The sequence below is a fragment of the Diadema setosum genome, chromosome 12, assembly GCF_964275005.1.
Source record: "Diadema setosum chromosome 12, eeDiaSeto1, whole genome shotgun sequence".
Taxonomy (NCBI): Eukaryota; Metazoa; Echinodermata; class Echinoidea; order Diadematoida; family Diadematidae; genus Diadema; species Diadema setosum.
Genome location: NC_092696.1, coordinates 3,648,102 through 3,673,859, shown reverse-complemented (window position 1 = coordinate 3,673,859; position 25,758 = coordinate 3,648,102). Strand labels below are relative to the sequence as shown.

Below are 25,758 nucleotides of genomic sequence, written 5' to 3'. Positions count from 1 at the left end.
TCTTGCACATCAGAATGTACTTTTCAAATTAATAAAATAATGTGACATTTTGAGTCTGAATTTCACATTGAATGTTATTCAAACTTCAGGATGGACTCAATACCAGGGCTCCGTCTTATAAAGACTTGTGATTGATTCAAATCAATCACAACTTTTAAGATTGAATGAAAATCCATCTTATTATTTTCTATTTCTTTTGTTTCAACAAAAAAATAAAGGGGGGGGGGGGCGTGCGCCGGTTGCGGTCCTCCCTGGATCCGCCAATGTGTAGGGTAAATGGAAAAACTGTGACTTTATAAAAGGGCTTTCTAGTTTTTTGAAGATTTTGCGAAGTTCAAGGTGCTACTAAAACGTATACTATAAATGTACTTCTACCAACCAATACAGAATTGTTGAGGAGACATTATAAGTTGAGACTATTTTAACTGGCACTTTCGAGATCAATGGACATTTGTCACAATATAAACCTAAATTATTTGCTGCAATGTAAACCAATCTTGATCAGAAAGATTTCCTCATGTCCCTCACCCTTCACCCACCCACTATTTTTGCCACCCTACTCTAAAGTCTACACCACCCTACCCTTGGGCATACAGTAGTGTAAAGGCATTTAATTTACCATTTGCAGATGAAACAAAAACCAAGCATTCTGCTTCAAAACAGTTCTAAAATGTGAGTTAGGGATAGAAACAACCACTGAAAAATGTGAACCAGTATAATCGATAAGCATTGTTAAATTCACATACAATGTGTGAACAATAGTTACAATACAAGGAAAAGTAGAAACGAGATATGAAACTCGTCAGACTGACGAGTTAGGTGATACGCTTGGGGTCATCAGATGTCGGTCATCTGTGATCGACAAAGAAAAGAATGTGATATAGGCACATTGAAGTTATATTGAGCGTGCATGCAAAACCGTTTCTCTAACCTCTCGGCCACGTGACATCCACGGAAATGGTAAGGCAAAAAAGAAATGTATAGATATTACAGGGAGAAAAGTCAATGCCCACTCAACCAACGTGGCCGCGTGAACATGTATTGCATTGCTAGACGGAAATGCGGCCTTGTAACTACTGATGTCGCTATGCCATTTCTGGCAACTTGGGAAAAATACGTGCCGTAAACATAAAACCTATAATCGGCTGGTTTTGATACCTTGCCTTTAATCACAATTTTCAGTGTGATGACGTCATCAAAGAACAAAACAATGACATGGTCTTGAAAGACAATTGTTCAAAGTACAACACCTCCGTCGTCGTCATTACATACTATGATCGGTTTGACAAAGTCAGCATGCAAAATTTTGCAGCAGTCGAAGCAATATGGTCTCCAACACAAAAAAGAGGGATATGGTGTGTGTGTGTGTGTGTGTGTGTCTGTGTGTGTGTATAGGTGCGTTTATATACGAATGTGATTCCTACATGGACGAATATGTAATACAAAATTGAAGAAAAAAAGTAAAATAGCTAAGTATTTTGTTTCGTGATCTTGTGGGGTTCGAACCCGCACGTGTGCAACCTCACGTCTCTGAGACGTCGCCTTTAACCACTCGGCCACCTCGACGAGAAGATATGAGGAACGTAAACTTATGTATGTGAAAGATGAATCAGGAATCGTTTTGTCCACATTCCATTCTCATTTTCAGTTTTAAACTGCAAAATTATCAAACTGATGAGGAGATTTCAAAGAATAAAATGCATGATTACTGCAGCTTATTGTCTCAGTTACCACATACTTAAGTTACAGAGGAAATGGAGCAAAATCAACAGAGATAAAGGTGCTTAAACGTTGTCAAGTCAATGCACATAAAAAAAAAATCACCTCCCATAGACATAACACGTAAACTTGTCTGATTTTGAGTCTTTACCTTTAATAACAATTTGAAGTATGATGGTAAGTCTTCTCGAACCAAGAGTGTGGAACGTAAGCTTCTACGTGAAAGATGAATCATGACGATCACCCGTGACCGACACATCTTCAAAGGGATCAGTTATTAGAAGTGGAAGCCCTCGTGCCAAGCATATTGTCTCAGCAATTCCAAAGCAATGATACCCTTACATTAATTTTAGGCATGCATAATTTCCCTCTGAAATCAATGGTAGGTATTATTCATGTACAATTGCTTGCCTTGTCCATAAACTTTGCTTTACAAACTTTCAGTGAAACGTGTCATAACATAATTCTGTAACTCCATTAGCAGTGATTGACTACATAAAGAAAGATATATCAAATTGAACGCTTAGCGCGTATAACTAAGGGGGGTTTTAGCCTGATGCTCTGTTCTTCACTGCTCAGATACCAACAACACTCATTACCTACGGCTACGTATAGAGAAACAGCCATGGCGAAAATAAGGTTTTCCTTTTCTTTGGCAGATAGACACACAACCCCTTTAAACCACACTATAATTGACATGGAGGGACATGAAAAAGTTCATTACTACTACTAAACAGTGATGCCTTCTACTCATGTGGCACAAGATACCTCTATAGCAACATAAAACCTGTCTACAACTCCGTTATTGCGTCAAACAATAACATCCTGGAATTTCAAAGAGATGAGCGAGCGCCATACACCTGGCCTAGAGTTAATTCATTCAGTTGCCATTCCTGCTCCAGTTGAGTTATGTAAATTATTTTCCGACCTGTCTTGTGACAGTGTAACAGGAACAAACGTAGAGAAAAGGAAAGAGAAAAGGAAAGGTGGCAAGCGGGGCTCTGTACCAAGGGCAATTTAAACAATACGTATGATAAATGAAGCAAATCCAACCTCCAGCCTCCGACAAAAAAAAAAAGGAACTTGAGTGACTGTGTGTCGTGGGGTAGTATAATTGATAAGATAATACGATAAATGACATTGATCGGAATAAAGCTGAACTGCCAAAAGAAAAACAAAGAAAGAGAGAGAAAAAAAAAAATGATAGCGTCCTGCGGGTCTCGAACATCTCGTCCTAAGGTGGTAGTGCATAATGACCATGCAGCGCGATAAGCGACTATGAAGCCACACGGCTGTACCGAAGATTGGATGTGAAATGTATCTTTGATATTTTATATATATATATATATATATATATATATATATATATTTATCTTAAATCTTTATACCATTTACAACATGAAAAAGTTCATTACTACTACTAAACAGCGATGCTTTCCACTCATGTGGCACAAGATACCTCTATAGCAACATATAACCTGTCTACAACTCCGTTATTGGGTCAAACAATAACAACCTGGAATTTCAAAGAGATGAGCGAGACGCCATACACCTGGACTAGAGCTAATCAATTCAGCTCCCATTCCTGCAAGTTATTTAAACGTACATGTTCCTACCTATCCTGTTACAGTATAACAATAACCAATGACGAGAAAAGGAAAGAGCAAACGAAAGGTGGCAAGCGGGACACTGTAACAAGGGACAATTTACAACATTAAGTGTGACAAAATTAATGAAGCAAACCCAATCTCCAAACTCCAATACAAAACAAGGGAAATAGAGCAGCCGTGTTCACGAGTTACATACACTTGATAAAATAATACGTAAAATGACATCGGAGTAAAGCTGAACTGCCGAAAAAAAGAGAAAAAAAGAAAGAACGGATAAAAGTCCTGCGGGAGTCGAACCTCTCGCCTTCCGGTATGGCGTTATGAACAACCAGCGCGCTAACTGATTATGCCACATGGCTGTCATGAAGATCGAGTGCGAAACTTAAATCTAAATACTATCGTGACAGTGTTGACTTGTGATGGCGCTATTCAACTTCCCACAAGTGGCAACGTGGATTCGATCAATATACAGTTGCAAAGAAAAATTGGGAATCGTTCCGTACAGATTGCATTCTCATTTTCAGTTTTAAACTACAAAATTATCAACCTGATGAGGAGATTTGAAAACATAAAATGCATGATTACTAAAGCTTATTGTCTCAGCTACAACATATTTATGTTTCAGAGGAAATGGAGCAAAATCAGATGAGGTAAAGGTGCTTAAACGTTGTCAAGTCAATGCATGGTTTGAAAAAAAAATCACCTCCCATAGACATAACACGTAAACTTGCCCGATTTTTAGTCTTTACCTTTAATCACAATTTCTAGTATGATGATGTCATCATATTTCAAAACCATCACATGGACTTGAGAGGCAAATGTTCAAAGTACAACATATCTGAATTTGGGATAATATTGAGGTTAAACAACAGAGATACGAGCAAATGAATGTCAGAAACAGTACCTCAAAAAAATCAATTCCACTTTTTTTATGTAAAATGACGATATGATGACGTCATCGAGTTTAGCTGGCATTATTGATATTTGGAATGTTATTTACAATTCATATGCTTTTGTAATATGCAATAGAAATATACGGTCAACGGACGATTTAAAGAGCTATGACGAAATAAACACATAAAGACATGTTTTTTCACTATATTTGCAGAAAGACGCGCGTGCGGAATTTCAACTTTGACGCCAGTGCATTCCTTTGTTATGGGTCGAAATTGATCGGAAATCAATGGATATTGTTACTCAAAGTATCAGGAATCCAAATCAGGCAAAAAAATTGCGTTTCCATGTTGCTTACGGGCTCTGCGCGCGAAATTGCGCCGACGGACGCGCACGCGAGAAAATGTTTGAAACGCTTAAAATTGTCTGAAACTTCGAGATTGCCCATTGGGAAGTCGTTTTGAGCCTTTTAAAATTTTGACGCGCGCTTACGCGCGCCTACTGATGACCTGGGTAAGTAGCGTTAAAAAGTAAGATAGAGCGTGACCTGAACTTTATGTCCAGCGAAAATGATACGGAAATGACATCTAGTTATGAAGTTATGATCGATCATGTGACAAGGTCCGAAAATCACAAAATGGCGCCTAGATGACGTCATAGATATGTTACTGTCATGAAAACCTTATTGTGGCTAGATTTTGTCATGAGACATGTTGACTGAAAATGTCATGTTATTCCGTTATGTCATTCTGACATTATTGACGACACAAAATTGTCCAGAAAGAAAGAAGAATAAAAAAAAATAAAGAGAGATTTTGACAATCACAATAGGTGATACGCTGATAGCGTATCACCTAATTACGGGGTGCGTAAAATATGTCCCCGCCGGAAGTAGCATTTAGTAGCAAAATAGACAATATCGGTAAAAAATCAAGGTCAAAGGTCAAAGAAGTCAAAGATCAAAATTCTGTGTAGAAGTTTTGAAGCCCTCACCTAGTGCCATCACAAAATACAAACGGAATCGAAATCGGGTTAGAAATGGTGAAGGAGTAGCATTTTGTAGCCAATGTACAATATAGGTCAAAAATCAAGGTCAAAGGTCAAAGAAGTCAAAGGTCAAAATTCAGTGTAGAAGTTTTGAAGCCCTCAACTAGTGCCATCACATAAAGCAAACGGAATCGAAATCGGGTTAGAAATGGCAAAGGAGTAGCATTTTGTAGCAAAATGTACAATATAGGTCAAAAATCGAGGTCAAAGGTCAAAGAAGTCAAAGGTCAAAATTCTGTGTAGAAGTTTTGAAGCCCTCAACTAGTTCCATCACATAAAGCAAACGGAATTGAAATCGGGTTAGAAATGGCGAAGGAGTAGCATTTTGTAGCCAATGTACAATATAGGTCAAAAATCAAGGTCAAAGGTCAAAGAAGTCAAAGGTCAAAATTCTGTGTAGAAGTTTTGAAGCCCTCACCTAGTGTCATCACATAAAGCAAACGGAATCGAAATCGGGTTAGAAATGGCGAAGGAGTAGCATTTTGTAGCCAATGTACAATATAGGTCAAAAATCAAGGTCAAAGGTCAAAGAAGTCAAAGGTCAAAATTCTGTGTAGAAGTTTTGAAGCCCTCAACTAGTGCCATCACATAAAGCAAACGGAATTGAAATCGGGTTAGAAATGGCGAAGGAGTAGCATTTTGTAGCCAATGTACAATATAAATCAAATATCAAGGTCAAAGGTCAAAGAAGTCAAAGGTCAAAATTCTGTGTAGAAGTTTTGAAGCCCTCACCTAGTGTCATCACATAAAGCAAACGGAATCGAAATCGGGTTAGAAATGGCGAAGGAGTAGCATTTTGAAGCAAAATGTACAATATAGGTAAAAGGTCAAGGTCAAAGGTCACAACTGAAATTCTGTGTAGAAGTTTCAAAGCTCCCATGTAGTGCTATCATATAAAGCAAACAGAATCAAAATTGGCTCATAAATGACAGAGAAGTATCAAATTGAACATTTTGATCACACACGGACGCACAGACAGACGGACGGAAAGACAGACGGACGGACGGACACACGGACACACACACGTACGGAGCCCGTTTCATAGTCCCCTGCTCGAACTCGTTCGGCGGGGACAAAAAAACATGCATGTGAACATGCATGTGTGAAATGAAATGAAATGAACATGAGTGGCAAATCATTGACACCAGATATCATTATTGGTGTGAAAAAAAGCATTTTATGTCAAAATGCATGGAAACAAAAGTTGCACTTTAGTGATTTGCAATTACTTTTACACAAATAATCAAACAATCACTCATGATTCTAGAAAATTTAAGCATGGGTTATTTCATATTTCTCTATCTCTTTCTTTTCATGAGCATATAGTGAAGTATTTGATAATTGATATGTCCACCACCCGCAATGACCAGCCGCCATCTCCTCCTCATACTGTTAACTAAAGTTTGTACTTGGCGCTGCCCAATGTTGGCCCATGCTCTCTGCAAGATGCGCTGAAATTCTTGCAGTGAAGTGTCATCTTTCAACTTCTTGCTCGCTTTCCACTTAATGATATCCCAAAGATTCTCTACTGGATTACAGGCAGGGGATATGGCAGGCCACTCTATACGTTCGATGCCATTTCCCTCAGCAAACTGATCTACAACTTGAGGGCATGATGCAAAATGCTCACAGGCACATTAATGTGATCAACCTAAATTGGAATTACAAATCGCGGATGACTCTAACCTTTTCTTTTCCCATCCCGACCCAAATATCTTAGCAAGAACAGTAAACGAAGAACTGAAAAAAGTTATACAATGGATACACGCAAATAAATTGTCACTTAATATTCAAAAAACAAAATTTATGCTTTTTAGTAACTCTTTAGATAGCCTCCCGGGCAATATATCATTTGATACTGCTCCCCTAGAAGAAGTTTCTACTTTTAAATTTCTTGGTGTTTGCGTTGATAACAAGCTTTCATGGAGGAATCATATTGATAGCATATGTAAAACTATTTCACGAAACATTGGCGTAATGAACAGATTAAAATATTATCTTCCTTTATGTGCATTATTAACTCTTTACTCTAGTTTGATACTACCGTATCTAAACTACGGGATTCTTGCTTGGGGTAATACATATCAGATATTACTTGATAAACTTTTTTTATTGCAAAAGAAAGCACTCAGAACTGTTTTTAACCTAACTACACGAGAACATACAGATCCTTTGTTTTTTTACCATAAAATACTAAAAATAAAAGATTTGTATGTGTTTCAACTTGGTCAGTTCATGTTTAATTATAACAGCAACTTTTTACCCAAAATATTTCACGACTCTTTTCATCGAAACAGTCATATACATAACTATCCTACGCGACGATCCAACGAATTCCATCTTCCATTCATGAGAACCGTACATGCCCAAAATACATTTCTGTATACCGGACCCAGACTTTGGAATAATCTAGATAATAGCTTAAAAGACTCACCCTCATTCCTCACATTTAAATACAAATTCAGAAAACATTTGTTATCTACTTATAATTCTAGATAATCTGAATTAATTGTTTTAATTTATGCTTGAGGTTTCACCTGTCCTGATGTCGCAGCACTTGGCGTGTTCTGTATGCAGACCTCTCTTCTCTCTTTATTCTTCTTTCCTCTTCCTTCCTGTCTTTGTTCCTCGTAGACTTGTATTGTCACCGTCTTCTCTCTTCTCGGTACTGTCTCGCGTCGTATATGTGTGTGGGTAACTGAATGTCTGTATGAGTGTGTCGTCCTTCTTATATTTTCCCGGTACACTAGTTCAATGAACACCGTCTGGGCATTAGCATTGATACTTATTTCCTATTATTGTCGAAGCCAGCGCATAGCTATATTTTTACAAACGACTTAAGTAATCTATATTTAATATAAATGCTGTAAGAGAATAATAAAACAAACTTGAATAATATATTGCTTACTCATCAATTATCTAGGGATCCACGTCCTACAAGCTTTGCTTTTTTGTGGATCGCTATTTTCCAAAATTGAAGTTATTTTCTGAAAGCTCGCGAAGTATACATGTATACGCATCGTTCCTTCTAATTATTGTACATATGTTGATGTATATAATTTATTTCGTATATTACATGAACCTTTTGTAAAAGTGTAGACAATATCATTTTATGATATGTATACTTTGCATTACGTTTTGATTTTCTTTGATTGGAAATAAACTATAAACTATGATTGAACTTGAACTTGAACTTGAATCACATGGCTTCTACCAATATTTTCATATTGAGAAGGCCTAAAAAGTATGCATAACATCTGTTTAATAAGGAAGCACATTGTACCTGAAGAAATTCCTGAGAATTACACAATTTAAAAAGGTCATGTGATAACTTACATAGGAAATGTATACAATAATTATGCTTCCTATGGCCTAAAGTGCAACTTTTTTTATCATGCATTTTGACATAAAATGAATGGGACAAAAAACAGGAAGTAAATCACCAGATTAACAACAATGAAGGGATTATCAGATTAAACTAAAATTGAGTATGCCTCATCAACACATTCTGTCCATAATTAACGCCAACTTTCAAAGCAGTAGCCATATCCTTTCAAAAGTTATTAGAGTTGAAATTGAAGAGTGTGGACAAGGTTTTTCAGAAATGAAAAAGGGATTCTAAAGACACACCTAATCACACTATTCTACCAAAAATGTTCGCGATAAACTGCTAAAAAAAAACACACACTTTTCTGCCCGTTTTATGATACCAAAATTTAGCATAATGTAAAGAAGACCCGCTCTTTCAGAAAATATGAAAAAGTCAAGTTCGGCTAGGTTGACCCATTTCACTTATTTTCACTCCTCACGCAAAATCAGTGTGTGCGACTTTATGTTCGTTTTGAGGTGCACGGTCACATATTGTACCTTTTAAAGGTAGGGAATCCCATTTGCATGCCTTAAATGAAGAGTTGTATAAATACAGTGGTATGTTGAAGAGAGTATCATTTTAGAAACTCCCATAAAGTATTGAAAGTGGAAGGTAACATTTAGTACATTTTTTTGTCCGTTAGATTTTGAATTGAATTTTTTTCGGGGCTCACCGTAAATTCCAGTACATTACTAGGCTACCTTTGCAGACCCATGCACCGCATGTGTGTCCATCATGTATATTTTGTAAAGAAAGTTCATCAACACTTACAAACAGTTCTATATACATTCTTGCCACACACTCTATATGTTATTACATCAGCTCTTGTACTTTTAGATTTGTGTTTATAGATAACAAATACAGAAGACTGCAACAAAAAGGCTTAAGTGTGGCTGACACACAGAACTACTGAGTAGTTGAGTTTTGTGCATCATTCAAATTTTAGATAACTGCTGACTTCCAAATTTCTAAGCAGTGGCCTAAGCAAGTCCCCTGAGGTTCATATTTAATGTTTTGCTGCATTTTGGGAGGTCTGTAAAAGGTATCCCCTACCTTTATGGATAATCGACTGAAATGGAAATATAACAATAAATGCACAGTGCAAATGCTGCAATGACAACTAATCCTTACTGCGTTATTTGTTATACCGTCGGAGAATAAGAAACATCTCGGCAAGGATTAGTGACCTTATCTTTTAATGTTCAAGAAAAAATATCATAAATGAGAAAATCATAGTAACCGGGAATGAAATTTTTAAGAAGGATTATTTCTTCATCAGCGCAATAACGAATTTCATGGAATATGCAATTCATAGCATTTATCTCATGGAAGAAGACAGAAACCAGCGTTTCACTGTATCATTTATTGTAGAATAATTAATCTGTTCCATACTGAATTCTGAATTCCCCATAGACTTAATACACAGGCCACCAGGTTCCCGTACGGAACAGGATAAAATATGAGTTTATGTTATATTGCAATGATATCTAAAAAAAAAAAAAGAAGTATTCGAGTAATCGATAATAAAATTAGTTACATTCAGAATTTTCGTTTTATGTTAATTGAACATTATGACTGCAATTGTTTTATGCTTGTATTGAATTATGCATGAGTCTGAATAATTGACTCATATAAAGTCCCTCAGTTTGAGGATGAAAAACAAATATGATTTATGGACTTCCACGGCACTATGTTCTACGTCGTTTCATGAGATGACACAGGATTTTTCTTTTGTTGTTTTTAACCACATTTGTTGTGTAAAACAAATAATTAATGAATTGATGAACGGATAAAATTATTTTCATACTCAGCGGTAATCCATTTTGGTCTTCGCCAGCACGGATTCCAGCCACATCCTGAAACATATCATGAACAATAATGGTAACAACGTCATTGGTATTTTTGTTAGATATATACATATATACATGCTGCCTGATAAGCACTTACTTATAATTGTATGTTTATCCTAGAACTCTGTCTTTGCATCTTCCACTGCGGGCATTTTGTTTGATTGCAAGCCTATGCTGAATACGTCACACAACTATAACGAAGAACTGGTTTATCAGCACAACTTCTAACTCCCTAGCACCTTTTAATGGGTTAAATGTTGATGAAAATTGATTGTTATTCAATTAAATAATGTAACCAGTGGCTTTCTATAGTTCCACCCGCACACACACACACACACACACACACACACATGCACACAAGGATGAAAACACGTTCAAACAAGAAGTATCAAAGATCTACACCTTTTCTTGGTAAGTAGTCCGGGTGTTTGTTTTGAAGATACTTTCCAACAAGGAGAAATACGATCATAAGGGCGGCAGGCAGGCCAATGGCGAGTCCAATGATAAAAGCCAAATGAGCGCGTTTTCCTGAAATTTAATACAAATATAAACAAAGATGATGCACGTTTTCATTCATCAACGGATGTAGAAGGCAATAAATAAATGGGTCAATATTACAAGGTTGACATTCTGTTCTATGCCTTGCCCCAGTACCAAAAGAAAAAAAAATAGATTGATTACACATAATACATTACACATAGTGTGACAAAATCATAATTTAGAGGTCACCCTGAGAAAAGTCTTTAGTTTTTTTTTTGTTTTTTTTTTTTCTGTTTTGCTTTTTTCTGTCTTCACTTATCATAAATCATAAACACTTTGTTTTTCATTGGTAGACTTGATAATCGTGTGTGATATTTTTAGATTACTCAAAATGTCGTATCAGATTATACGGTGACAAAGATATTAAAAATCAGAACATTTGTTTAGGTTTCAGAACGTGTTTACCTAATGTTATTCAGAAACAAAGAAGTTTGAAAGTTTCACGGAACCTGATACATGTATAGGCAGAATGGTGATTTCTCTTGTCGACGTTCCATTCAGCGAGTCACCGGTAGCCACGCACATGAAGGTTTGCTCTGTCCCATGTTTGGCTGATACAGTGATTGTCTCGAACCTCTCGTATGTGCCGTCAGAAAGTGTGTTCTGTTGTGAAACCACAGAATTCAGTCTCTTTCCCGACTCCTCGGTCCACAGCATGGAAACGTTAGGTTTGAATCCACTCACCACACAAGTAAGATTTGAAGGAGGGGTGTTGGAGGGAGATTGATATGTACATCGGCTTTGACGAGATTGACTTCTATCAGCACATTCGTCAATCGTATGTCCTGATGCCATCGCTGGGAAAATAGGAAAAATCAATTTCAAAATGTAGCGATATTGGGTATTTTATGTTTAATGTGTATGCTGTGCTATTTGTTGCTGGAGTAATTAGGAGGCTCAAACTCGTAATCCCTTTCTTACACACACGCACTTCATCTCTGAAGTACACCGTAAGTTCATCGTTGCTGGCAAATACACTCTTCATTCACATGTAGAATGCAATGCAATCTGGCATGGCACACATCACACAATCATCGTCATGCGCATGATCAGATGAGAAGGCTTTGCGATAATAATTTGCACCTGAAGCAACTAATACATACCGTCTCAATTGTCTTTATTTGCTTGTAAAGTGGTAGCAACCAGGCCAAGCGGTAATTACATGAACGGCAAAGTTGTAGTACAGGAAACGAACTGCTATAACTGGAGAACGCTGATCTAAGTTAAATGCATTTGTGGTACAAACTGGACCTGCACACTTCAGATACAGGTGCATGCTGCAAGCACTGAAGGAACTCCCAGTTTCCCTGCATGCACTCACTACTGAGTACTAGTAGTACTAGAGTTGCAGAACAAACTGGATGAACTAAGCTGGTATCTCACTGACCGCCAACTTTTCTGACGAACATTTGCGAAAAATCAAGGTTCGCTTCTGCCATTAGCGACAGTTTAGCGACTTTTAGCGATGTTTAGCGACAATTAGCAACACTTGAGCGAATGTTTGCGAAAGTGTTTGCGAAACACAGATGGCGACTATTGGCGAATGTTAGCAAATGTTAGCGACAATTTTGCAAATATTAGCAACTGTTTGCAAATCCTTTGCGACAATTTTGCGAATGTTCTTGGACCTAGAAAAGTACCAGGCGATTATGTATAGTCAGACCCATAAAACGAACGTAAAACCTTCCACTGAATTCAGATCTCTTGTGACAACCGTTCAAGATGGATTTCCAGTATATGGAAATAAATTTCTGCCAAGAAGAGGCTCACGGTGTTGCTATCCTTGAAGAGCTGCTTTGCCAGTGCTGCTGCTACAGCTATTGTGCAGCATAAGAGAAATAAAATAAAGGAAAACAAGAAAGGAAGAAGAAAAGAAAGACCGTTTGGGTCAGAGAGTGGTTGCAGAGGACAGACTTGCAGCAATTACATGATGGAGATGTCAACAGCTTCAAGAACTTTCTTAGAGTGGAACCTTGTCTTGTCTGTTTCAGAAGCTTTTATATAGGAACCATATGGTTACTTCTTCGCTAGCAGTGGCGAATCAAATAAAAATGTTAGCGACACCGTATTACGACCGTTTGCGAATTCTTACAAGTGTTTTGCGAATGTTTGCAACTGTTAGCGAAAATACAAATTCGCAAAGGTTCGCAAAGAAATTTTGAACATGCTCAAAATTCCTTTGCGACAAGAAAACTGTTTGCGACAATAAAAACCGTTTGAGAACTTTCTTGCGACTGTTAACGAACCTTTTGCAACCCTTTACGAACCCTGGCGAAATCCCAAATTCGCTACGTTCGCAAACGTTCGCCGCTCAGTGAGATACCCCCTAATTCGCTACGTTCGCAAACGTTCGCCGCTCAGTGAGAAGGGGGTATCTCTAGCGGCGAACATTTGCGAACGTAGCGAATTTGGGATTTCGCCAGGGTTCGTAAAGGGTTGCAAATTGTTCGTTAACAGTCGCAAGAAAATTCGCAAACGGTTTTTATTGTCGCAAACAGTTTTTCTTGTCGCAAAGAAATTTTGAACATGTTCAAAATTTCTTTGCGAACCTTTACGAATTTGTATTTTCGCTAACAGTTGCAAACATTCGCAAACATTCGCAAGACACTCGTAAGAATTCGCAAATGGTTGTAATACGGTGTCGATAACATTTTTATTTGATTCGCCACTGCTAGTGAAGAAGTAACCATATATTATGGTATATGGTTCCTATATAAAAGCTTTTAAAACAGACAAGGTTCCACTCTAAGAAAGTTCTTGAAGTTCTTAACATCTCCATCATGATTGTAATTGCTGCAAAAGCTTTTCATATTGGCCAAAGTCTGTCCTCTGCAACAACCACTCTCTGACTCTCTCTCTTTTCTTCTTCGTTTCTTGTTTTTCTTTATTTTCTTTCTCTTATGATTCGCCACTGCTAGTGAACAAGTAACCATATATGGTATATGGTTCCTATATAAAAGCTTTTAAAACAGACAAGGTTCCACTCTAAGAAAGTTCTTGAAGTTCTTAACATCTCCATCATGATTGTAATTGCTGCAAAAGCTTTTCATATCGGCCAAAGTCTGTCCTCTGCAACAACCACTCTCTGACTCTCTCTCTTTTCTTCTTCGTTTCTTGTTTTTCTTTATTTTCTTTCTCTTATGCTGCACAATACCTGGAGCAGCAGCCTGACAAAGCAGCTCTTCAAGGATAGCAACACGCTGAGCCTCTTCTTGGCAGAAATGTATTTCCATATACTGGAAATCTATCTTGAACGGTTGTCACAAGAGATCTGATTTAAGGGGGAAGGTTTTACGTTCGTTTTATAGGTCTGACTACACATAATCGCCTGGTACTTTTCTAGGTCCAAGAACATTCGCAAATTGTCGCAAAGGACTTGCAAACAGTTGCTAATATTTGCAAAACTGTCGCTAACATTTGCAAAATTGTCGCTAACATTTGCTAACATTCGCTAATAGTCGCCATCTGTGTTTCGCAAACACTTTCGCAAACATTCGCTAAAGAGTTGCTAATTGTCGCTAAACATCGCTAAAAGTCGCTAACTGTCGCTAATGGCAGAAGCGAACTTTGATTCTTCGCAAACATTCGTGAGAAAAGATGGCAATCTCAAATTCGCTACGTTCGCAAACGTTCGCCACTCAGTGAGATACCAGCTTTAGACTGCTTCTGTATGACTGCAGCGAGACTGCTGAAAGACTGCTGAAAGACTGCAAGACTGAACTTTCACTGCACACACGTGGCGTTTTATACCCCAGACTAAGTGGTAAGGGGTGCTAGCCCCCTGGACACACTATAGCATTGATTGACACATGTGTGTGTCTTCTATCCATTGGTTTTACACAGTACAGGGGATTTCTAACTATCTCCTGCCCTCTCAGGTCAAAGGCCAATTTTGTTACACAAATTACGCGAATTTCTTATTCAATTTCAAATTTCAACTATTGTAGTCTTTTTTTTTTGCTCAGCAAAGAATTGAAAAACTTTAAGCAGACTTCATCCTTTTTGTGGAGTTACATGTTTTGCATTATCTACCGTGATATCTGATTTTTTTTTATTTGATTTGATTTGATTTTTGCATTATTTATTTCAACAACAATATAACAGAACGTCAATTTAAGGTTTATTGCCATTTGAACAGTGAAAACACACTGAAATAATCATGTCAATGTTAGATATAAATGTACAGTATTTCTCCTTAAAGTATAAAATAAATACGAAGGGGTGTTTTACGACGTAATACGCCCTAGAGTGACTAAAGCTTAATAGTTAAGCCCAAAAATCGTGCGTAACTTCCGAGTATCGTTGAAACCTGTTACACAGAACTCATGTGTAAGTCTGTCAAAGTAATACGAACATTTGCTTAAAGTCTTTAACCATGCTTCTCAGTATATTTTTGTCCCAATGCAACTTACAGCTAATCGTCACGATGGTGGTATTCTGGGACGTCGGCTGATCTCCCAGTGCCACTTCGCAATAGTAACGACCCTCATCTGCCACCTCGAGGTCGGTGATCTTGAGACTGAAGTCTTTTTCCATGTTGAAACGTTCCTTCCTGCTTTCAAATATCCCATCGATGAATGTAGCCACTGGCGTCCTCGTCTCCTTTTTTGAAAAGCTCTCCTTGTTCCAATACACAATGTAAGGCTCCTCCTGAATGTCACATCGCAGTCGGATATCTTTCCCTTTCCATCCCCGAACGGTGGGGGCAGTACCTACCACAAACGCTTAAGATAGAAATTCTCGAGTGTCTTAATGCGTGTATATTACAAGATTCGTTCCGTTTTCTTTCGTTCATTTATATAAGCTCGGCAATAAGATTCAGTCAAGGCTGTTTTTCTTAATGTTCGTTTCGGATAAAAACATACTGAAATTTAGTAAACAATACAAACATGCTTTAGATTAATACAAAATAGATTATACAAAAAGTAAAAACAAAAAAAAATGTGAAAAGCAATACGAGATAATCGTAAGTCCATAGTGAAATAAACAAATAGATCATATAATCATACAACATTACTGGTTTAATGCTTCTTATCACTATAAATCACAAGTTACACTGTATTTTTAGTTGTATTTTTCAAGCTTTCGAATTGTATGTTTGTTTGTTTTTTAATATTTTTGCGCAAAGCTTGTGTCCGCATTGTTGTGAGACTGCCGTGCAGCCATGCCATTCAAATCATTTCTTTTTTTTTTTTTTACAAATCTCTTAAGTAATCTAGCCTTTTATATAGTTGTTATGCCTCTGCCACGTGAGTGGTGCCGGAGGCATTATGTTTTCGGGTTGTCCGTCCGTCCGTCCGTCCTTCCGTCCGTCCGTCCGTCTGTAATGAATTTTGTGGACAGCGTAACAAAAAAAAAAATAAAATTGAGGTATCGTAATGAAACTTTGCATGTATGTGTATTAGGGGGTGAAGTTGTGCCTTTTGGGCACACATGCTCGAGGTCAAAGGTCAAAAGGTCAAGGTCAAATACGTAAAATTTCACTATTTCCATCATATCTGTGCAATGCCTGAAGATATTTTCTAGAAACCTAGTGTATACATGTATTACCCAATTGAGATTCTCTGGTGAAAGTTTGGGGTCATGAGGTCAAAGGTCAAAGGTCAAAAGGTTAAGTAAAATATGAAAACTTCACTTTTTTCTCCGTAACTTGAAAATTGTTCAAGGTATCTTCATGGAACATAGTATATATACATGTACTGACTGGCAGTGATTATCTAGAGAATTTAGGGTTCATGGGGTCAAAGGTCAGGGGTCAAAGGTCGAAGGCAACACTTCAAAATTTTACTATTTCCCTCATTTATGCAATGCCACCAGGATTTTTTTTTTGTTACACTTGGTGTTTGCATGTATAACCTGATAGAGATTCTCTGGAAACTTTCTTTTTTTTTTTCTTCATTTTTTTGCCTCAAAGGTCAAAAGGTCAAAGATCAAGTGAAAGTGCTGAAGTAACTTTTTCCTCCATATCTCGGAAGTGGCTCCAGTTATCTTGAAACTTTCTACATACTTATGCATGTTCTGCCTGACAGTGATTATCCAATGAATTGTAGGGTCAAAGGCCAGACGAAAATGGTAACAATGTACTTTTAATACAGAAATTGCACTCTTTCTCTATACCTTGAAAATTACTTCATGCATAAACTTATGAATGGGTCAAAGTCAAGTTAAAAGTCCTTAAATCCCCAAATACATGCTCTCCTATTTATCCAATTGCACCTAGATCAAGGAAGGTGAACATTCAACGCTTTTGTGACAAACTTGTCATTATTTGATATTTTGCCAATTTTGTGAAAATGTAATCACACATTGTCCACGAGTACTATAGACCTATTAGGAGAATCATGCATTATGGCGGAGGCATACCAGTCGCCTTGTAATAGCGACATTTCTAGTTGTTTATGCTTCGCATGCAATGACAAACGTTTTAAAGACAATTGAAGCTTTTTATGATGTAACTTTTACGATATTTCATTTTCCCTTTTTTTGCGTCCAAATGGCCAGTAACTACATTACATTCAAGGTCTTAGAGGCATGAGTTGATTACATAACCATGACAATGGGGGGGGGGGGAATTAGAAACGACTCGGAAAAATTAAGGCAAGTGACAAAATGTGTCTCGCCCATTTGCGTAGAAGAAATTGATGTTTTACTTTAATCCTACGACCTTTGACCTTGTGGTGACCTTCAACTTTGTGGATATTAACCAGCCATGTTTGGTCACAAACGAACATATGGACCTAAAGTTATGAGCCATAATCGAAATGTGCATTAAAAACTCAGCATTGGGTCATAAAAGCTAGTTGACCCCTGTTTGTGACCTTTGATCTTCTAGTGATATTTAACACTCTTAAGGACACCTATCATCCAAGTTTGGCCACAAACGGAAATATACAATATATGAAAAGCCCGGAGCCATGATCGAAACGCGCCGTAAATTCTCAACATTGGGCAATAAAGTTCATTGACCCCTGCGCCTGTTAACGTTGACCTTGGGGTAACTTTGAGTTGCCACTCTTCCCTCCAAATATGATTGAAATTAAGATCCTGCAGGCGATCCCTTAGTCTCCCCGCACCTCCTGTGGGCTCGACAACATCGCTTGGCATGCAATTACCACGCAAGTATATGCGACAGGCACGGAATTTCGAGTGAAGCTTTATGGCCCAGTCACAATGTCGGCGATCTGTCGGGGATTAGTTTTGGCCGGGGGTCGTCGTAGAAAATAAAGAATCCTTGAACAATCCTAGCAATAATCCTAATAAAAGTGGAGCAGTCACAAGGTCTAAGATTTTTTCAAGGATTTTGACCCGGTTTTGTCGAAAAATCGTGGGATTAGCCTCCGAGCGCCTCCGATTGCATCGGAGGCGATCGGAGACGATATCTGCGATCGTCTTTTCTTTTAATTCAAAATCTTCAAAATCTTCTTTCACAGCCTCCTGCAGAAAGAGCGTCTCAAACTTTTAGCGATCTGGTCGGAGGCGCCCTTATATACACGGCGATTTACTACAATTCCACCGTACGAATCGTCGGAGACGATCACAGAAAGCGTACGAATCGTCGCAGGGCGCCTCCGATTCAGTCGGAGGGCGCCGGAGACTACTCGCAGACATTGAATCTCAACCTGAATTTCCAATCCCACACAGAATCTTGCGACTAGTCTCAGACTATTCGGTCATCGGATAGTGTCTGGGATGCCAAAAATGGGTGAAAAATCTTGCGAGCAATCTTGCAATTTTAAGTTCAAAGTTAGGGACCACGACGGGTGTGGCGATGCCTAAAAAATCTGCGACAAGCCGCAGGCGTCCGGAGAGCGCCTCCGACGGGTGCAAAATCGTGAGATCTGTCTCAAGATTTTGTTGAAATTTCCCGGGTTTTACCCATCGCCGACGCATCGCAACTGATTTGTGACTGGCCCATTAGTTGTAGTTGACGCGCCATATGATCCGCCCATCAATTGTTTCGTGAATTGCGACAAATTTTCCGCGAAAAAAAAAAAAAAATCAGCGACGTTTGCTCCTACTACATTTGCTCGGATGACCTTTGCTCCTCCGACATTTTGTTCTTCCGACGTTTGCTCCGTCGACCTTACTTGTTCTCAAAGTATACCGTGGGTCCAGAAGATTTATTCAGCTGAAAGGGGTCACACTTTTTAATGGTCCCGTTGTAGGATGTGGCCAAGGATCAATAAAATGAATTGCTGGCAAGTCACATCCTGTACCGTAAGCCTAGGGGCCACAAAAAGGGGCCCCGAAAAATGGATTCATTCAGCCGAAGGGGGTCACGGACAAAAGTTGGTGGATATTGTTCCTTTGGGTGTACTTATCATGAAACCAGTAACGCCAGCTATTTTATCCTGTACGGGGCCACAGACAGTAGCCCAAAAGGGCCCCACAAATATGGTGTAATTCTGCTGAAAAGGGTCACGGCTAATTTCTTTTGCAATGGAAGTAGTAACCATCAGAGATATCCAAAACACCAGTGCCAGCTATGTTATCCCCTACGGGGCCCCAGACAGTAGCCTCAAAGTGTCCCACCCCCTGTAGGTATACGTACAAACACTTACAAACATTGATTTTATTCAGCTGAAAAGAGTCACGGCTAATTTCTTTTTTCAATGGAAGTAGTACCCATCAGAGATATCCAGACCACCAAAGCAGCTATTTTATCCTGTATGGGGCCCCAGAAAGTGCTATTTCCCCCCCCCCCCCCAAATCCCCCCCCCCCCCCCACACACACATTAGTTTCATTCAGCTAAAAAGGGTAACGGCTTATTTCTTTTGCAATGGAAGTAGTACCCATCAAAAATATCCCAAATCCGGTATTTTATGCTGCACGGGGTCCAAGAGAGTAACCCCAAATGCCCCCCCCCCCACAGACATTGATTTATTCAGCTGAAAAAGGTCACTTCTAATTTCTTTTGGTGGTAGTACCCATCAGAGATATCTAAAATACCAAAGCCAGTTATTCTATCCTGCACGGGGCCCCAGACAGTAGTCCCTAATTGCCCCCCTTCCCCCCTCCCCCTTCTGATACACACACGCATTGATTTTATTAAGCTGAAAAGGGTCATGGCTACTTCCTTTGCAATCGGAAGTAGTATTCTTCAGAGATATCGAAAACACTAAAACCAGTTATTTTATCCTGTATGGGTCCCTGACAGTAGCCCCAAAGTGCCTTCCTCCCATACATACACACACACACACACACACACACACACACACACACACACACACATTAGTTTCATTGAGCTGAAAGGTACGGCTAATTTCTTTTGCAATTGAAGTCGTACCTATCAGAGATGTCCAAAACATCAAAGCCAGTTATTTCATCCCGCACAGGACTCCAGACAGTAGCTCCAAATCAAAATAACAAGACAGGGTAACCAACGTGCCACTTAACTGGTGTGGCTACAGTTGGTGTGCAAAACTATAAGAATGAATAAACCAGAACTTGCGTTAACTCTGCGTTTACAAGTTGATTGATTGTATTTGGGTCTTAAAATAGATGAGTGTTGTTGCCGTTCGAATGTGTGTGAGTTTGTTATGAATTACCGGGTGTTATGAAAGAAAAAGATCGCTTTTTAAATTCGGTGTTGGGTTTTGGAATGAACAGTGGATTTAGAGTAGAATGACGGGTGACATAGGACGTTTTTGTGGCAAGATCATTCAGGTAATCGGTGCTAAGTTATTAAGTATCTTGAAAAATAGAAAATATAATACTGATAGTTGATTCTACTGTCGACACTTTGCCACCCAAGTCTATTCAAAAGGGTTTCTTTGGTAGTTGAAAAATCCGCATTTAGAACCAATCTTGCATATCTGTTCTGGGTTCGTTGCAATTTGACTAGGTCTGTTTTGTTACACTTCCCCCAAACCACCGAGCAATAATTTATGTGAGGTAGGATAAATGAGTAATACAGCTGTGTCAGAATTGCTTCTGTTAGAAAAACATTTTATCCTCCTGATACATGCTTACGCTCGATTAACTTTTCTAATTATATTAGATACACGTAATGATCAGTTTAAAACTCTGGTCAAGAATTACACAAAGGCACTTAATATTCATAACGTTTTCAAGGTATAATCTTCTTCGTGAGTATTCTTAAAATCTGGTTTCTAAGTTTACGTTTGGTTCCAAAAACCATTGGCATTGATTTTCATTTGATTAATTCTGAGCCATTCACACAATGAATTATATTCATTTTGCAGGTCATTTGAACACAAAAGAATATTTTCCCCTGCAAAACAATGCCGTGTCATCAGCGTAAAGGGAAATTTTAGTTTGTTCGAAAGATAAATTACACCTATTATTGATAAATAAACAAAAAAGTAAGGGCCCCAGAATGAAGCCTTGGGGGACACAAGAGGTAACCTTCTCAAAAGCACTCTGGGCACCTTGAAAAGGAACACATTGCTGTCTGCTACAAAGATAAGATGAAACCCATTGTATGTCAGTTGTTTTTATGCCATAGAAGGCATTTTTGATAAGAGGATTTCATGGGATATAATATCGAAGGCCTTTTTTTAGGTCTCAGAAAATTGCACCTGTTATAAGGCCAGAATCAAGGTTATTTAGCAAAAACTCAGTAATTTCAATTAAACATGTAGCCGCTGAATGCTTTGGGCGAAAACCTGATTGCCTCTGTGATAGCAGTTTGTTTTCTTGCAAGTATTCGTAAAGTTGTATGTGGACCGCCCATTCAAGAATCTTTGACACACAAGATACTATAGGGAATATCGGACGAAAGTTGGCCAGTTTACTTGTATCACCACCTTTGGGTACAGGAACAATCTTGGCCTTTTTAAAATCACTCGTTAATTGCCCAGAGTTTAAAGATTTCTTTAAAATACATGTAAGAGGTTCCGCGTTGTACGTAGCTGCGGATTTTAATAGCCTCGGATGTAAGTCATCTAAACCGGCAGCTTTTTTACGTCTATTTTTTGTTATTCTTTTTTTAACAAACTCTATTTCAATTTCTTTGGATTTGAAGGTTGATTTCACTTGTGACAATGTATTAAAGGAGTTAAACACTTTTCGGATCGAGTAGATTCATTTCCAACATCAACAAACATCTGATTTTGAAAACGCTTCAGTGATTTTACACTTATCTGAAATAATGTCATTGCCTATTTTGATGTTTGAATTGATTGTAGCTTTTTTCTTTGGCAATAGATCTTTCAGCAGTTTCCACGAGTTCTGCATATAACTGTCGCATTGTCGTAACCTGGTATAAAAATATTCCTTCTTAAGTTTCTTTTTCAAATTATTGGCTTTGTTTCTACAATGTTTATACTTGTCCTCTTCTGAGGATCTTACTGTCTTTGGCGAAATTTAATGACTGAAATACCCTTTCGGCAAGTCAAGACGAATTTGAATGAACGTAGGGTACCACCCAATTTGAATGCTGCATCCCCCATTTTACGAATTCGAAACCTTCTATCAGATGAACCGACAAAAGTGCGAATTGGCAGGGAAAACCTAACTGGCTTTGATGTTTTGGGTATCTATGATGTAAACTAAAGGGCTTTTTACACTTGTAAATTTTTGCTTAGCCCCGGATCAACGGTGGGGCTAAAGGGGTGGGGGGGGGGGGGGGGGGGGCTTAGCCCCACCGTTGGTACGGGACTATTCTTAGCCCACTTTCTGTTTACACTCGTTTTTGCCAAAGTGGGCTAGCCCCACCGATAGTACGGTACTATCTGGCCCTGCAAAATAGCAGGGGTTAGCACCGCAATTGCGGTGCCAAGCAAGTGAGTGTAAACAGAACGAAAAAATAATCCTGGGCTAAGCGACGGAAACGAAGTCCGACCTTCACTGACCAATCAGAAACGAGGTAATCAAGTGCTGCTGGTGCGTGCGTGTTCGGGTACAGTACACAGCGTAATTATGAATATTCATGTGGTTTGGAAATTCCGGGGCTAAGAAATACGAGTGTAAAAAGGTCAGTTTTGTCCTTAGCCCCGGACAAGAGATAGTACGGGACTAATTGGCGAGTGTAAAAAGCTGAAAATATTGGTACGGGACTAACGATAGTCCTGGGTCAGAGAAAGTCCGGGGTTAAGAAACACAAGTGTAAAAAGCCCTTAAGGCATGCTTCGATTGTAAAAGAACACAACTATGACTCTTTTCAGCTAGATGTCATAAATAATCATGTGGGGAGGGGCACTTAATGGCTACTGTACCGGGCCCAGTACAGGATGAAATGACTGGTTTTCGTAATATGGTCATCTCGGTTATGCACTATGCAGAAGTATGCTTCCTTTGCAAATGTATTGGGTGTTTTGCTACTGTAACCTATAGGACCCCGTATACGGGATAAAATGACCTGCTTTTTGGTGTTTGTGACATCTCAGTGTAATAGGCCCTGATATTTCCATTACAAAAGAATGTGTAAGACCATTTTCAGCTGATTCACAGTACATGTATTTAAGGGTGTGTACAGTTCTGGTCGAGGTGTAGCTTTAGCTTTTAACGTTTTGCGAGATATTCAGAAACCACTCTATGAGATGTCAAAGAGCATTCTAAGGGGTATCAGACGTTTATTCGATCAAAATCGGTGTTGAAATGTCTGAGATATCCAAAGCAAGGTGAAACAAAGAGATATTAATGAAAATTGTGGCATGTCGTCTTTTATCATTAGCACTTTTGGGGAGTATCTCAGCCATTTGAGGACAAATTTTCATCAAACAAACGTTGACACCTTCTGAAAATTACGTGCTCTTTCATATTTCATAAGAGGCTTTTAATTATCTGACTTAATAGGAATGTTCAAAACATGAATCCCTACCACAACCAGTTCTGTACAGTACCTATAATGTATGGGACACTGTTGCTTCCATGCGTCCCTAACGGTGGTTTGTGTGTGTGCGTTTGTTTGCAAATTGTATCACTGTTTGTTGCCTTTCAAATGTGTGAAATTGGGATGTGTTCCATTAAATATGTTTCAAATGAAACTTTGGTGAAACCAGTTAAGCATTCTGTCCCGATTCGTTGTCGTGACGATGGTAATAACTGAGGAAGCGATAGTTCTGGTACATTGCATTTCTTTATATCCGTATACAGAAATCGGTCCTGTTTATATGTTATCAGGGAATTCTACTAGTGGATAACACCAGTATAATACAATGATATTCATCATCAAATCCCAGCACCAACAAAATCTTGTATTATACAGACAATGCAAAGGCACAGTGTTGCAATGTAGAATTATTGAATATGGCCTAAAGTAATGTGACTACTTTGATATCTAGATCTACAGATGTATACAGAGAACTCTACAACCAAAAAAATAAGAAAAAAAACAAACAAACAAAAACAAAATGTGTAATTATGCATATACTGATTTCATAAACATTGAAAAATCTCCAGCAATATATCATGAGGAAGCGGGATCTTATATGAACTGAATGTTTGCTTTCTGAATATTAACTCTCCGTACAATCTCGACAGTATATTGGGTTGTTACCATGTACTTTCGTAGACATTGAACTGCTTTCGTCTTCGCATGGTATTTCCTAATTATCAGATATTGGACATCGTTTAAAGACTCAATGAGCATGAACATATCACTCTGATATCCAAAGACAGATTAGGCCATCATGCCTGCATGCAATTCGGTATGTGTCAAGATTCACTACTCGTAAACTATACCGTATGTCCCCCCCCCCCCCAAAAAAAAAAAAAATAATAATAAATAAATAAATAACATAAAATACATAAATAAAAAATAAATAAATAAATAATAATAATAATAATGAATAATTAAAATTACAAAAAAATTAAAAAAATTAAATAAATAAATAAATAAATGAATAATACAACGGGTCCCGCCGCAATCATATCTTCAAATATAGTGAATCAATCTAAGTACGGATTCAGGGTATGAAACTCGATTTGCTGTAGTGGTCAAAGAGAAATGAAGAATTCGTAGAGGATGTCGGGAATCTCTTCCGTCCAAATTCTGTCTTCACACACAAGATCATTGGATTACTAATATTGGAAGAAGCACACTCATGACATGCTTTTTACAACATTTCCTATATCTCTGTAACCGCTTAACCAAATTGAATGGGATTTTCCGCAAAATATAGGTAAGATGTTATGTTTTAAGACCCTGACAGTAGCACTTACAGATCGAATATCCATTGGGTGTTATCAAATCGAAAAATCTAATTGTGTTTTTTTTCGGGGCTACTTAGTGCTATATCCCTCCCCCCTCAAAAAAAAAAATAATACAATCAAAATTTTGCACTGATAGCACCCAATGTGATAAAATTCTGTTTAATGCTACTTTAGGGCCTAAAATAAACATTTTAGCTCTATTTTGCAGAAAACCCCATTTAATTTGGTTAAGCGGTTACAGAGAAAAGTAAATTGTTGTAAAGCAATCAATGGAATGTTCATTCCATTCGATCTGCCATATAGGGAAAAAGTCTTCTTCTTCTTCTTCTTCTTCTTCTTCTTCTTCTCGCGATCTATAGAGTTTTTACGTAGCTTGTCTTTCTTTGCTTTGGCGTGCAATTGAATAATTTGAACACGGTCCAAACTAAACATGAGGTAGGTTTGCATTAATGTTCAATGCTTGATCATATCATCTTTTTGCACAATTAAATGATGATTTCTATTTCTGTGGCAGAATCAATCTTTATAAAGTACAGGATATTCCCGTCTTTTACTATCTATTAAAGATTAAGCGCTTGAATAGACACTGTACTTCAGAGCCTCTTTTCT

At 38.2% G+C, this 25,758-nt stretch overlaps 1 protein-coding gene across 1 annotated transcript in view; it reads right to left on the bottom strand.

Annotated features, from left to right (window-relative positions):
* The window catches only part of LOC140236296 (uncharacterized), a 60,011-nt gene that overhangs the window by 28,746 nt on the left and 5,507 nt on the right, over positions 1–25,758 (bottom strand). The window contains 4 exon segments of the mRNA XM_072316250.1: positions 10,428–10,496; positions 10,893–11,018; positions 11,480–11,827; positions 15,443–15,754. Of these exon segments, the coding sequence (XP_072172351.1) occupies positions 10,428–10,496; positions 10,893–11,018; positions 11,480–11,827; positions 15,443–15,754 (855 nt within the window).